The sequence below is a fragment of the Salmo trutta genome, chromosome 17 (genome assembly GCF_901001165.1).
Source record: "Salmo trutta chromosome 17, fSalTru1.1, whole genome shotgun sequence".
Lineage (NCBI taxonomy): Eukaryota > Metazoa > Chordata > Actinopteri > Salmoniformes > Salmonidae > Salmo > Salmo trutta.
This window is the reverse complement of record NC_042973.1, coordinates 1,541,984-1,554,567: the sequence shown is the minus strand read 5'-3', so window position 1 is coordinate 1,554,567 and position 12,584 is coordinate 1,541,984. Positions and strand designations below refer to the sequence as shown.

Sequence of the window (12,584 nt, the reverse complement as noted above, 5' to 3'; positions counted from 1 at the left end):
GGTATTGTTAGACTAGATCCTTGGTTGTAACACTAGGTATTGTTATAGACCAGATCCTTGGTTGTAACACTAGGTATTGTTATAGACCAGATCCTTGGTTGTAACACTAGGTATTGTTAGACCAGATCCTTGGTTGTAACACTAGGTATTGTTATAGACCAGATCCTTGGTTGTAACACTAGGTATTGTTAGACTAGATCCTTGGTTGTAACACTAGGTATTGTTAGACCAGATCCTTGGTTGTAACACTAGGTATTGTTAGACCAGATCCTTGGTTGTAACACTAGGTATTGTTAGACTAGATCCTTGGTTGTAACACTAGGTATTGTTATAGACCAGATCCTTGGTTGTAACACTAGGTATTGTTATAGACCAGATCCTTGGTTGTAACACTAGGTATTGTTAGAACAGATCCTTGGTTGTAACACTAGGTATTGTTAGATCAGATCCTTGGTTGTAACACTAGGTATTGTTAGGCCAGATCCTTGGTTGTAACACTAGGTATTGTTATAGACCAGATCCTTGGTTGTAACACTAGGTATTGTTATAGACCAGATCCTTGGTTGTAACACTAGGTATTGTTATAGACCAGATCCTTGGTTGTAACACTAGGTATTGTTAGAGCAGATCCTTGGTTGTAACACTAGGTATTGTTAGGCCAGATCCTTGGTTGTAACACTAGGTATTGTTATAGACCAGATCCTTGGTTGTAACACTAGGTATTGTTAGACTAGATCCTTGGTTGTAACACTAGGTATTGTTAGGCCAGATCCTTGGTTGTAACACTAGGTATTGTTAGACCAGATCCTTGGTTGTAACACTAGGTATTGTTAGACCAGATCCTTGGTTGTAACACTAGGTATTGTTAGGCCAGATCCTTGGTTGTAACACTAGGTATTGTTATAGACCAGATCCTTGGTTGTAACACTAGGTATTGTTAGACCAGATCCTTGGTTGTAACACTAGGTATTGTTATAGACCAGATCCTTGGTTGTAACACTAGGTATTGTTAGACTAGATCCTTGGTTGTAACACTAGGTATTGTTATAGACCAGATCCTTGGTTGTAACACTAGGTATTGTTATAGACCAGATCCTTGGTTGTAACACTAGGTATTGTTATAGACCAGATCCTTGGTTGTAACACTAGGTATTGTTAGACCAGATCCTTGGTTGTAACACTAGGTATTGTTAGACCAGATCCTTGGTTGTAACACTAGGTATTGTTATAGACCAGATCCTTGGTTGTAACACTAGGTATTGTTATAGACCAGATCCTTGGTTGTAACACTAGGTATTGTTAGACTAGATCCTTGGTTGTAACACTAGGTATTGTTATAGACCAGATCCTTGGTTGTAACACTAGGTATTGTTAGACCAGATCCTTGGTTGTAACACTAGGTATTGTTAGACCAGATCCTTGGTTGTAACACTAGGTATTGTTATAGACCAGATCCTTGGTTGTAACACTAGGTATTGTTATAGACCAGATCCTTGGTTGTAACACTAGGTATTGTTAGACTAGATCCTTGGTTGTAACACTAGGTATTGTTAGACCAGATCCTTGGTTGTAACACTAGGTATTGTTAGACTAGATCCTTGGTTGTAACACTAGGTATTGTTAGACTAGATCCTTGGTTGTAACACTAGGTATTGTTATAGACCAGATCCTTGGTTGTAACACTAGGTATTGTTAGACCAGATCCTTGGTTGTAACACTAGGTATTGTTAGACTAGATCCTTGGTTGTAACACTAGGTATTGTTAGACCAGATCCTTGGTTGTAACACTAGGTATTGTTATAGACCAGATCCTTGGTTGTAACACTAGGTATTGTTATAGACCAGATCCTTGGTTGTAACACTAGGTATTGTTAGACCAGATCCTTGGTTGTAACACTAGGTATTGTTAGACCAGATCCTTGGTTGTAACACTAGGTATTGTTATAGACCAGATCCTTGGTTGTAACACTAGGTATTGTTAGACTAGATCCTTGGTTGTAACACTAGGTATTGTTATAGAACAGATCCGTGGTTGTAACACTAGGTATTGTTAGACCAGATCCTTGGTTGTAACACTAGGTATTGTTAGACCAGATCCTTGGTTGTAACACTAGGTATTGTTAGACCAGATCCTTGGTTGTAACACTAGGTATTGTTATAGACCAGATCCTTGGTTGTAACACTAGGTATTGTTAGACTAGATCCTTGGTTGTAACACTAGGTATTGTTAGACCAGATCCTTGGTTGTAACACTAGGTATTGTTAGACTAGATCCTTGGTTGTAACACTAGGTATTGTTAGACTAGATCCTTGGTTGTAACACTAGGTATTGTTAGACCAGATCCTTGGTTGTAACACTAGGTATTGTTATAGACCAGATCCTTGGTTGTAACACTAGGTATTGTTAGACCAGATCCTTGGTTGTAACACTAGGTATTGTTAGACCAGGTCCTTGGTTGTAACACTAGGTATTGTTAGAATAGATCCTTGGTTGTAACACTAGGTATTGTTATAGACCAGATCCTTGGTTGTAACACTAGGTATTGTTAGACCAGATCCTTGGTTGTAACACTAGGTATTGTTAGACCAGATCCTTGGTTGTAACACTAGGTATTGTTATAGACCAGATCCTTGGTTGTAACACTAGGTATTGTTAGACTAGATCATTGGTTGTAACACTAGGTATTGTTAGACCAGATCCTTGGTTGTAACACTAGGTATTGTTAGACCAGATCCTTGGTTGTAACACTAGGTATTGTTATAGACCAGATCCTTGGTTGTATGGAACGAGCACGTCTGTCAGATAAGAGGGAGGCAAGGCTGTGAACTTCAGTGCTTTTAAAAGTTAAGTAAAATGTGGTCGTCTCACCTAGCTACCTTAAGATGAATGCAATGTTAAGTTGCTCTGGATGAGAGCGTCTGATAAATGACTAACATGTAAAATCTATTTTAAAAAAAAGACCCATACCTTCAGACACTTGGTGGCCGCCACAACGCGCTCGTCATCGTTCACCAGACTGTCGCTGTCGTATTCGTTGCTTATCACCTTAATAACGATAATAATAACACATTTGTATAACAGCATTTCACTGTAGTTTTTCCACCTGCTGTATCATGTGCTGTTGACTTTGAGAGAGAACTATTTACTACAGACGAATCAACACTCTAGGTAGGCAGAAAATGACAAAAAAGTCAAAATAATGTACTTAAAACATTGAATGCAAGTAACTGCGTATTCCGCATAATTCAGTCTTGTCGACTGCGAGCATCAACGAAATAAAAACCTCAAAATCAAATAAAAGAATGTAACGTTACCGTGTAGGTGATGAGCTGCTGGAAGGTCTCCATCATACGCCTGATGTGCTCTACACTGTACTGAGACCACAGGCGAGTCAGCTTGGCCAGGGCAGGCAGAGGGAGTTTACTCATACACTTACAGAACAGAGGCATGGCCATCTCCAGGTACTCTGGGCTGTGGAGGCTGCTGTTCTCCATCACGATGATGAAGATGTTTAGGTAGTCTGGGTTGGTGTTGTACACGTCTAGATAGGTCAGATCCAGCTCTACGTTGGGAGTTAGGTAGACCAGGGCGTTGAGGAAGGCTGATTCGATCTTCTCGTTGGAGAGGAGTCTGTCGTACACTCTCCTCACAGCTTCTATGTCAACCGAGACCTCCACAGGACCCAGTCTGTTCTCCGTCGATCCCGTTGCCCCTTCCATGGACGCCGAGGCCTCCGATTCCTCCGATTCCTGCTCCATGGCAGTGGTTCTCTCCTTCTCATCCTCGTCCTTGTCCTCATCTTTGGCCTGATGGGTCTTGCGCTGCTCCTTGGTGTTGGGGTGTTGTTCCTTGTCTTTCCTGAAGCTCTGCACCAGACCGTCAGCGCTGGAGAAGATCCTCCCGATGACTCGGATCAGAGGAGAGTAGTCCTCCTTCCCCTCACAGATACTCAGGATCTCGTACACCTTCTCCTCAGTCAGGTAATGCACCTCTGGAAACAGATATAACAAGAGAAACATAGTGAGCAACCATTTTAATCTCTCTAAAATGAATGACTATTGAACAGCATGAATGGAGAATAAAATAAGTTTGTGTCTGTTTCCCCATTCGGCACCACCTTCCCCTGCATACCGCGGCACCACCTTCCCCTGCATACCGCGGCACCACCTTCCCCTGCATACCGCGGCACCACCTTCCCCTGCATACCGCGGCACCACCTTCCCCTGCATACCGCGGCACCACCTTCCCCGCATACCGCGGCACCACCTTCCCCGCATACCGCGGCACCACCTTCCCCAGCATACCGCGGCACCACCTTCCCCAGCATACCGCGGCACCACCTTCCCCAGCATACCGCGGCACCACCTTCCCCAGCATACCGCGGCACCACCTTCCCCAGCATACCGCGGCACCACCTTCCCCAGCATACCGCGGCACCACCTTCCCCGCATACCGCGGCACCACCTTCCCCGCATACCGCGGCACCACCTTCCCCGCATACCGCGGCACCACCTTCCCCGCACACCGCGGCACCACCTTCCCCGCACACCGCGGCACCACCTTCCCCGCACACCGCGGCACCACCTTCCCCGCACACCGCGGCACCACCTTCCCCGCATACCGCGGCACCACCTTCCCCGCACACCGCGGCACCACCTTCCCCTGCATACCGCGGCACCACCTTTCCCGCATACCGCGGCACCACCATCCCCGCACACCGCGGCACCACCTTCCCCGCATACCGCGGCACCACCTTCCCCTGCATACCACGTCCCACGCGGCACCATATTCCCTATATAGTGCATTACTTTTGACCAGAGCCCTATACAACGCTTTCGGAAAGTATTCAGACCCCTTGACTTAATCCACATTGTTACGTTAAAGCCTTATTCTAAAACTGATTAAATTGTTAGTTTTTTCCACGTCAATCTACACACAATACCCCATAATGACAAAGCAAAAACAGCTTTTTAGAAATGTTTGCAAATGTATTAAAAATAAAACAGAAATATGACATTTACTTAAGTATTCAGACGCATTACTCAGTACCTGGTTTCTTCCAGACGTGACGCTTGGCTTTCAGACCAAAGAATTCAATCTTTGGTTCATCAGACCAGAAAATCTTGTTTCTCATGCTCTGAGCGTCTTTTAGGTGCCTTTTGACGAATTCTAAGCGGGCTGTCATGTGCCTTTTAGTGAGGAGTGGTTTCCGTCTGGCCACTCTACCATAAAGGCCTGATTTGTGGAGTGCTGCAGAGATGGTTGTCCTTCTGGAAGGTTCTCCCATCTCCACAGAGGAACTCTAGAGCTCTGTCAGAGTGACCATCGGGTTCTTGGTCACCTCACTGACCAAGGCCTTTCTCTCCCGATTGTGTAGTTTGGCCGGGCGGTCAGCTCAAAGAGTCTTGGTGGTTCCAAACTTCTTCCAATTAAGAATGATTGAAGGTCCCCAAGAACACAGTGGCCTCAATGCTGCAGAAATGTTTCGGTACCCTTCCCCAGATCTGTGCCTCGACACAATCCTGTATCGGAGCTCTACGGAGAATTTCTTCAACCTCATGGCTTGGTTTTTGCTCTGACATGCACTGTCAACTGTGGGACCTTTATATAGACAGGTGTGTGCCTTTACAAATCATATCCAATCAATTGAATTTACCACAGGTGGACTCCAATCAAGTTGTAGAAACATCTCAAGGATGATCAATGGAAACAGGATGCACCTGAGCTCAATTTTGAGTCTCATAGCAAAGGGTCTGAATACTTATAGAAATAAGGTATCCATTTTTTAAATTTTTTATAAATTTGCCAACATTTCTAAAAACCTGTTTTCGCTTTGTCATTATGGAGTGTCGAGCTTAGATCGATGAGGAAAACAATTTATTTAATACATTTTAGAATAAGGCTGTAACGTAACAAAATGTAGAAAAAAGTGAAGAGGTCTGACTACTTTCCGAATGCACCGTATGTATTTCAATCATATTGAAATCAGTTTCATGTGTATTAAATTGAGTTCTATTTTGCAAATTGTAGGCTAGGCCTACTGTCTGTAATTTGTTTCTCAATATTTTTCATGGTGCGTAACATGAGCATTGATGTGCTAAGTCTTGATTCAGTGTATTATTATTATTATTATTATTATTATTATTATTATGTATTAGATTAAGCCGTCTCGATCTTTTCAGCCATAGGTGGTAATATCTCTCTAGGAGCTGATCCATCGTCAGTATTGTGGAATAATTATAACGTTAAGGTAAGACTGGAAAGGGAGAACTCTGATCCGAGAGCAGCTCTGCCGTTCTTTCCATCCTATCGGTATCGACACTATGCCTCAATGACGCACTAAGTGAATGTTCTCTCTGTGTGCCGTTTTGGGAAACGCATGTTATACCTTTGGCCGTTGTAGGAAATACACATCGTTTAAAAAGACACTCGTAAGCCTCAGTTCTATCGCTGTCGAGAAAACCGGTCCCTGGTCAAAAGCAGAGCATTATATAGGGCCCTGGTCTAAATCAGAGCATTATATAGGGCCCTGGTCAACAGCAGTGTATGATATAGGGCCCTGGTCAAAAGCAGAGCATTATATAGGGCCCTGGTCAACAGCAGTGTATGATATAGGGCCCTGGTCAAAAGCAGTGTATGATATAGGGCCCTGGTCAACAGCAGTGTATGATATAGGGCCCTGGTCAAAAGCAGAGCATTATATAGGGCCCTGGTCAACAGCAGTGTATGATATAGGGCCCTGGTCTAAAGTAGTGTCTGATATAGGGCCCTGGTCTAAAGCAGAGCATTATATAGGGCCCTGGTCAAAAGCAGTGTATTATATAGGGCCCTGGTCAACAGCAGTGTATGATATAGGGCCCTGGTCTAAAGCAGAGCATTATATAGGGCCCTGGTCTAAAGCAGAGCATTATATAGGGCCCTGGTCTAAAGCAGAGCATTATATAGGGCCCTGGTCTAAAGTAGTGTATTATATAGGGCCCTGGTCAAAAGCAGTGTATTATATAGGGCCCTGGTCAACAGCAGTGTATGATATAGGGCCCTGGTCAAAAGCAGAGCATTATATAGGGCCCTGGTCTAAAGCAGAGCATTATATAGGGCCCTGGTCTAAAGTAGTGTATTATATAGGGCCCTGGTCAAAAGCAGAGCATTATATAGGGCCCTGGTCTAAAGCAGAGCATTATATAGGGCCCTGGTCTAAAGCAGAGCATTATATAGGGCCCTGGTCAAAAGCAGAGCATTATATAGGGCCCTGGTCAACAGCAGTGTATGATATAGGGCCCTGGTCAAAAGTAGTGTATGATATAAGGCCCTGGTCAAAAGTAGTGTATGATATAAGGCCCTGTTCAAAAGTAGTGTATGATATAGGGCCCTGGTCAACAGTAGTGTATGATATAGGGAACAGGGTGCCATCTGGGATACAGTCAGTGTTTATTTCTGTGAAAGTGTTTACCTCTGAAGTCTTCTCTAGGGGGAAACAGGTTGTCTGTCATCTTCCCGTTGCGGTCGCCCAATAAGGCAGGTCGTGTGTCCTCGGCACTATCGTTGTCAGGGAAGGCAGCGGAGGGGTGAAGGTCACACAGTTTGGTGTTAATTTTATAGAGCTCCAGGGCTCTGATGGCCGCCGTGTTGTGATCCAGCGGTTGAAAACCAAGACGCGAAGCACAGAACTCATTCGTGCAGGCCCCATTTCCACAGCCCTCTGTTAACTGGCAAAAGTAGCGCTCAATTAAATGCTTTGCAGCCGCTCTCTTCCTGTACAGGACATTCAAACAGGAAGTGACAAGGTTTTAGTATGACAACCACCGAAAAGGAAGCTTGCTCACCACAGAACTAACATTGTCATTTCAGCAAGCCATGACTCCGATAGTTCTGAAATTGTTTCTGTAGTTAGAAATGGATATGATTTTGCATTCCTGCAACATTATTTGGTTGAAATATAATTTACATCTGAGAAATTAAGCTAATTGACGGCACCTAAATTTATCGGATTAATATAATCTTCAATAAATATAGTACCTAACATATGATTTGGACCAAACTTTATTCTAACAATGAGTTAGGCATGAAGAATCGAAATAAATGGTCAAACGATAATTTATATGAATACTATAAATTAAAATGGCCAACTTGGGTGCAATCAATTATCATTTATATTTACGTCATTTAGCAGACGCTCTTATCCAGAGCAACTTACAAATTGGTGCATTCACCTTATGATATCCAGTGGAACAACCACTTTACAATAGTACATCTATATCTTTTAAGGGGGGGGGGGTTAGAAGGATTACTTTATCCTATCCCAGGTATTCCTTAAAGAGGTGGGGTTTCAGGTGTCTCCGATTATCCAATTATCTTAATTTCTCAGATCAAATTATATTTCAACAAAACAATGCAGCAGGAACGCTAATATGATCTGTTGCTAATCTGATCTGTTGCTAATCTGATCTGTTGCTAATCTGATCTGTTTCTTACAATTTCAGAACAATCTGAGACGGTGGGTGTCAAAATCCTCTTTGTGCTTTTTGGAGGTGGAACGACCTCAGAACGAACCCCATAACAGAGAGGATACATTATATTTACAATTTTGTTTAAAAAAGCACAAAAAAAACAATAAAAACAGTAAGAATAAACGTGCAATGCAACAACTATGAATGTACTAATCATAAGTAAAAAAAAAAATTCAAAAAAATCTGAGCATTGCATGCATTTGGACTAAAATGTAGACCGTCTACAATTTAGCTACAATGTTGCCAATTGGTCCATGCCAAAAGTGATGACACGTTTAAAATAAGAAAAGGGGAACTGTGTGAATCACCATGGTGACAAATCATATCAAATCAGCATGGAGATATCTAGCCTCAGTCCAAATAGGATTAAGAGAATAAATTGTGGCTCCGTGGTTAATATGGGACATGGGTAATTAGCAGTAGTAACATTCCTGTACCTCACACTTACATTCGGCTTGTTTTAGCGTCCTCTATGATGTAGGCAATGGTCTGAAACAAGATGGGAGATGGGAGGACGTTAACAAACTAACCTTTGATTTAAATATATATATATATATATATATATATATATAATATATCATATATATATGAGGCTTCTGAAGGACTGACTAAATAAAAGTTCGTAACTAGGCCAACGAATAAGCAGCTATAGGAGGATAACTGCTTCATATTCACTTGCTGTCTTCGACATGGTCAGTCACTCAGGATATGGATACGGCTGCCTAGAGGCTACAGTACACGATGTCAACAAGCTCCTTCCGTTTGTTGTTACACTGTTACAGTTCAGCATCAGCTGGCTACATTGGTGTCATGTTGCAACACATCAGCTAGACAGACACTTCTTTACATCTCACGTGTGTCTCACCACAGCAGCAGCTAGAGGGCAACTAGAGGGCAGCTGGAGGGCAGCTAGAGGGCAACTAGAGGGCAGCTGGAGGGCAGCTAGCAGGCAGCTAGAGGGCAACTAGAGGGCAGCTAGAGGGCAGCTGGAGGGCAGCTAGCGGGCAGCTGGAGGGCAACTAGAGGGCAGCTAGAGGGGCAGCTAGAGGGCAGCTAGAGGGGCAGCTAGAGGGGCAGCTAGAGGGCAGCTAGAGGGCAGCTAGAGGGCAGCTAGAGGGGCAGCTAGAGGGGCAGCTAGAGGGGCAGCTAGAGGGCAGCTAGAGGGGCAACTAGAGGGCAGCTAGAGGGGCAGCTAGAGGGCAGCTAGAGGGCAACTAGAGGGCAGCTGGCGGGCAGCTAGGCGGGCAGCTAGAGGGCAGCTAGCGGGCAGCTAGAGGAGAAGAAACACATGATGCTAGTTCGAGGTGAGCAAAGTGAAACCTACCCAGAAGATAGCGACCCTGCCGTTACGCTTGTTTAAATTGAGCTGGGAACGCAATCATGGTTACATTAAGACACCATGGAGCCGGTGTGAGTTATGGGTCGGAAAATGTACCTCAATGCAGGGATGGGATACTGTACTCAATTTGTACCTTTTTCCAAGAATTACTGTTAGTGTTCCTGGAAAATTGCCCTTTTCGTCTTCATGCTAGCTAGCAGTAGCCACCGCAGCCAATTAGGAATGGCAGTGTCAGCCAATCAGCTCCTTCGTTGTTCAACGTGACGCAAATAATGTACATTTGAATAATGATTTAGTCTAATTATTGTCAAAAATACAAAAACAGTTTAGTTTAGTCAACTAAATGCCCTTTCATTTGTTACATCACATTTGTAGTGCCTCATGAACCTATAGTAAACACAAACATATATATAGCCTTGTCCTACCAACATATTGCTCTGCTAAACATCCTATTCTCTTCCCAACAGTAGAAATATGACAAACATATAGAAGAAGAATATTATATAAAGAATTATCTGTCCATGTAAATTCCTAATTCAGCCTAAATAGATATTATAGAACAGACACACACACGCAAAGTGAGGAGAGAGAAACACAATCAACAGATGTACCACTTTACAGCACCGTGTTGCACCTCCGTCACTCGGTCATGTCATTGATATCAACGCTCCACAGCCACACTGGGCTAATGACTGTTTCACCCTGTGATGTAGCCGAGTCCGAATCGAGTCCCCCCAAGTCCCCTTGTGCTCGAGTCATCAATGGTTGAGTTACGAGTCCAGTCACGAGTCCCTATGGCTGAAGTCCGCATCCCAGTGCTCAAGTCAGTCACTGATTACTCATTAACTCAAAATAAAGTTATTTACCCAGTCAGATATTAAAAGGAGAATACATTACAAAGGAAGAAGAAGCAATACTCCAAGCAGCAGCTTAACACTACTTGTCAGACAGAGAATTGATACTGTATACTGGTCGTTGGGGTGGGATTGGCGTGGGGTGTGGGCGGTCCGTGGGTTGCTTTTGACCATTTTGTTGGATTCCTCACGTCTTAGACATTGGTAGGAATAATTATGGTCCAAATCGGATGTTAGGTACTATTTTTATTGAAGATTATATGAATTTTATAATTACAAAAAAAATGACCATTTGGGTGCAATCAATTAGGTGAATTTCAAAAAAAATCTAATTACATTTAAAGAAAATTATATTTCAGGAATGCTAATCTTATCTGTTTCTAACTACAGAAAATGTTTCAGAACAATTTGAGATGGTGGGTGTTGAAATCCTTTTTGATGTGGAATGACTCATATGAAATGCAGTGGGAAAAGTGGGAGGGTTGAGCGAGACTACAAATTCAAAGACGGGCCTGCAATCTGATGGTAAAGCAAGAGAGTCACCTGTGTGATGTGTAGTCTACAATCGGAGGCGGAGCCAGTCTGCCCACAGTCATCGCTTGCTCCCCCGCAGCTCACCAGCTGATGTAGGCTGTGTGATGCATACTTCCCACTGCTGAACAGAACTGCACATCTATGCTGGTAATAATAAAAGGTGAAATATGGTTGCAAAATTCTAATTGTTCAATAATTCTTGTAACTATATATTGCTTATTTTATCACAAACTGAAATTATGTGAACTATCTAAACCACTGAAATATATTTTCAATAACCAATAATATTGTATTTTCAGCTGTTCGAAGCTGGTGTACAAACCAAAAGTAAGACGCAAAAACTAAACTTAACGGGAAGCATAGAAATAGCGCAACAAGAACAGATCCACCTCTTCTTAGACTTGCCTTCAATGAGAATGACAGATCTATAACTCACATTTCTATGTGAATTTGGTCAGGTCGCCCAAAAAGTGACATATTGCAGCTTTAATTGTGCTCGTCACTGAAAAGCTCGCAATCTCTCCAAAAACTATTGTCCATTCCACTTAGAAGTCAGACTTTAGTCACATAGAGAAAAAAATGTCTTGTCTTAGTGAACTGAAATATATATTTTTTTATTATTAGCCAATAGTTTTTTCTGGGTCTCTTTAGTAAAGGGCAGTTCTCCCTAAACACTATTTCAATCTTCTAGATGTATCAGTGTGGATAAAGGTCAAACTTGGGAGTGAAGTGGCATATCCCATCCCTGCATTGAGGTATGTTTTCCAACCCTCACGATGGCTCCACGGTGTCAATGTAACCATGATTGCGTTCTGACCCCAGTGCAGCTCAGAAAGCAGATTTACGGTCAATCCGGATCAGTTACTGAGACGCGGCCTCTGCAGAAGTCAGGACATACAATATTTCTTGCGGTCGCAGAAATCTCGTGAAGGAAGTGAGTTTGTGTTTATATGGACGAACTGCCCCCACTTAACCGTCAACCAATCATCTCAACAGCAGAGCTATATGGAGCTCTGTGCATCGCTACATTTTGGGAGGCGGTACGGAGCTGGATCTGGCCTCTGCAAGCCTACGGAGTCACACCCGCCGTACAGAACCACATTCCCCGGGTCAGGCATAAACGGGCTTTGTGTAAGCAAGCGTAACAGTAAGGTCAGCTATTTTCTTGCAAAGTGAAACCCAGGATATTCGAGAGCTTTAGGACTATAGCGGCGGTTTCAATCTGCATTCAAATTGTTTTATGGAGTTGGTTGACATAGCTTTGTTCTGTTCAGTTGTTGACATAGCCTTGTTCTGTTCAGTTGTTGACATAGCCCTGTTCTGTTCAGTTGTTGACATAGCCCTGTTCT

The 12,584-nt window shown here is 43.2% G+C and overlaps 1 protein-coding gene across 6 annotated transcripts in view; it reads right to left on the bottom strand.

The window, feature by feature from the left end:
• LOC115151429 (ubiquitin-protein ligase E3A) overlaps positions 1–12,584 on the bottom strand; it is a 46,410-nt gene that overhangs the window by 32,166 nt on the left and 1,660 nt on the right. Inside the window, exons 2-6 of one of the 6 annotated variants that reach the window (XM_029695356.1) lie at positions 11,245–11,379; positions 8,957–8,997; positions 7,452–7,753; positions 3,316–3,992; positions 2,969–3,046 (exon numbers count right to left, since the gene is read on the bottom strand). In XM_029695356.1, coding sequence (XP_029551216.1) covers positions 2,969–3,046; positions 3,316–3,992; positions 7,452–7,753; positions 8,957–8,958 — 1,059 coding nt within the window. In that variant the 5' untranslated portion in view covers positions 8,959–8,997; positions 11,245–11,379. Of the gene's footprint in view, positions 1–2,968; positions 3,047–3,315; positions 3,993–7,451; positions 7,754–8,956; positions 8,998–11,244; positions 11,380–12,584 lie in introns of those variants that run through there. The other 5 variants (XM_029695358.1, XM_029695361.1, XM_029695355.1 and 2 more) reach the window with 5 other exon arrangements.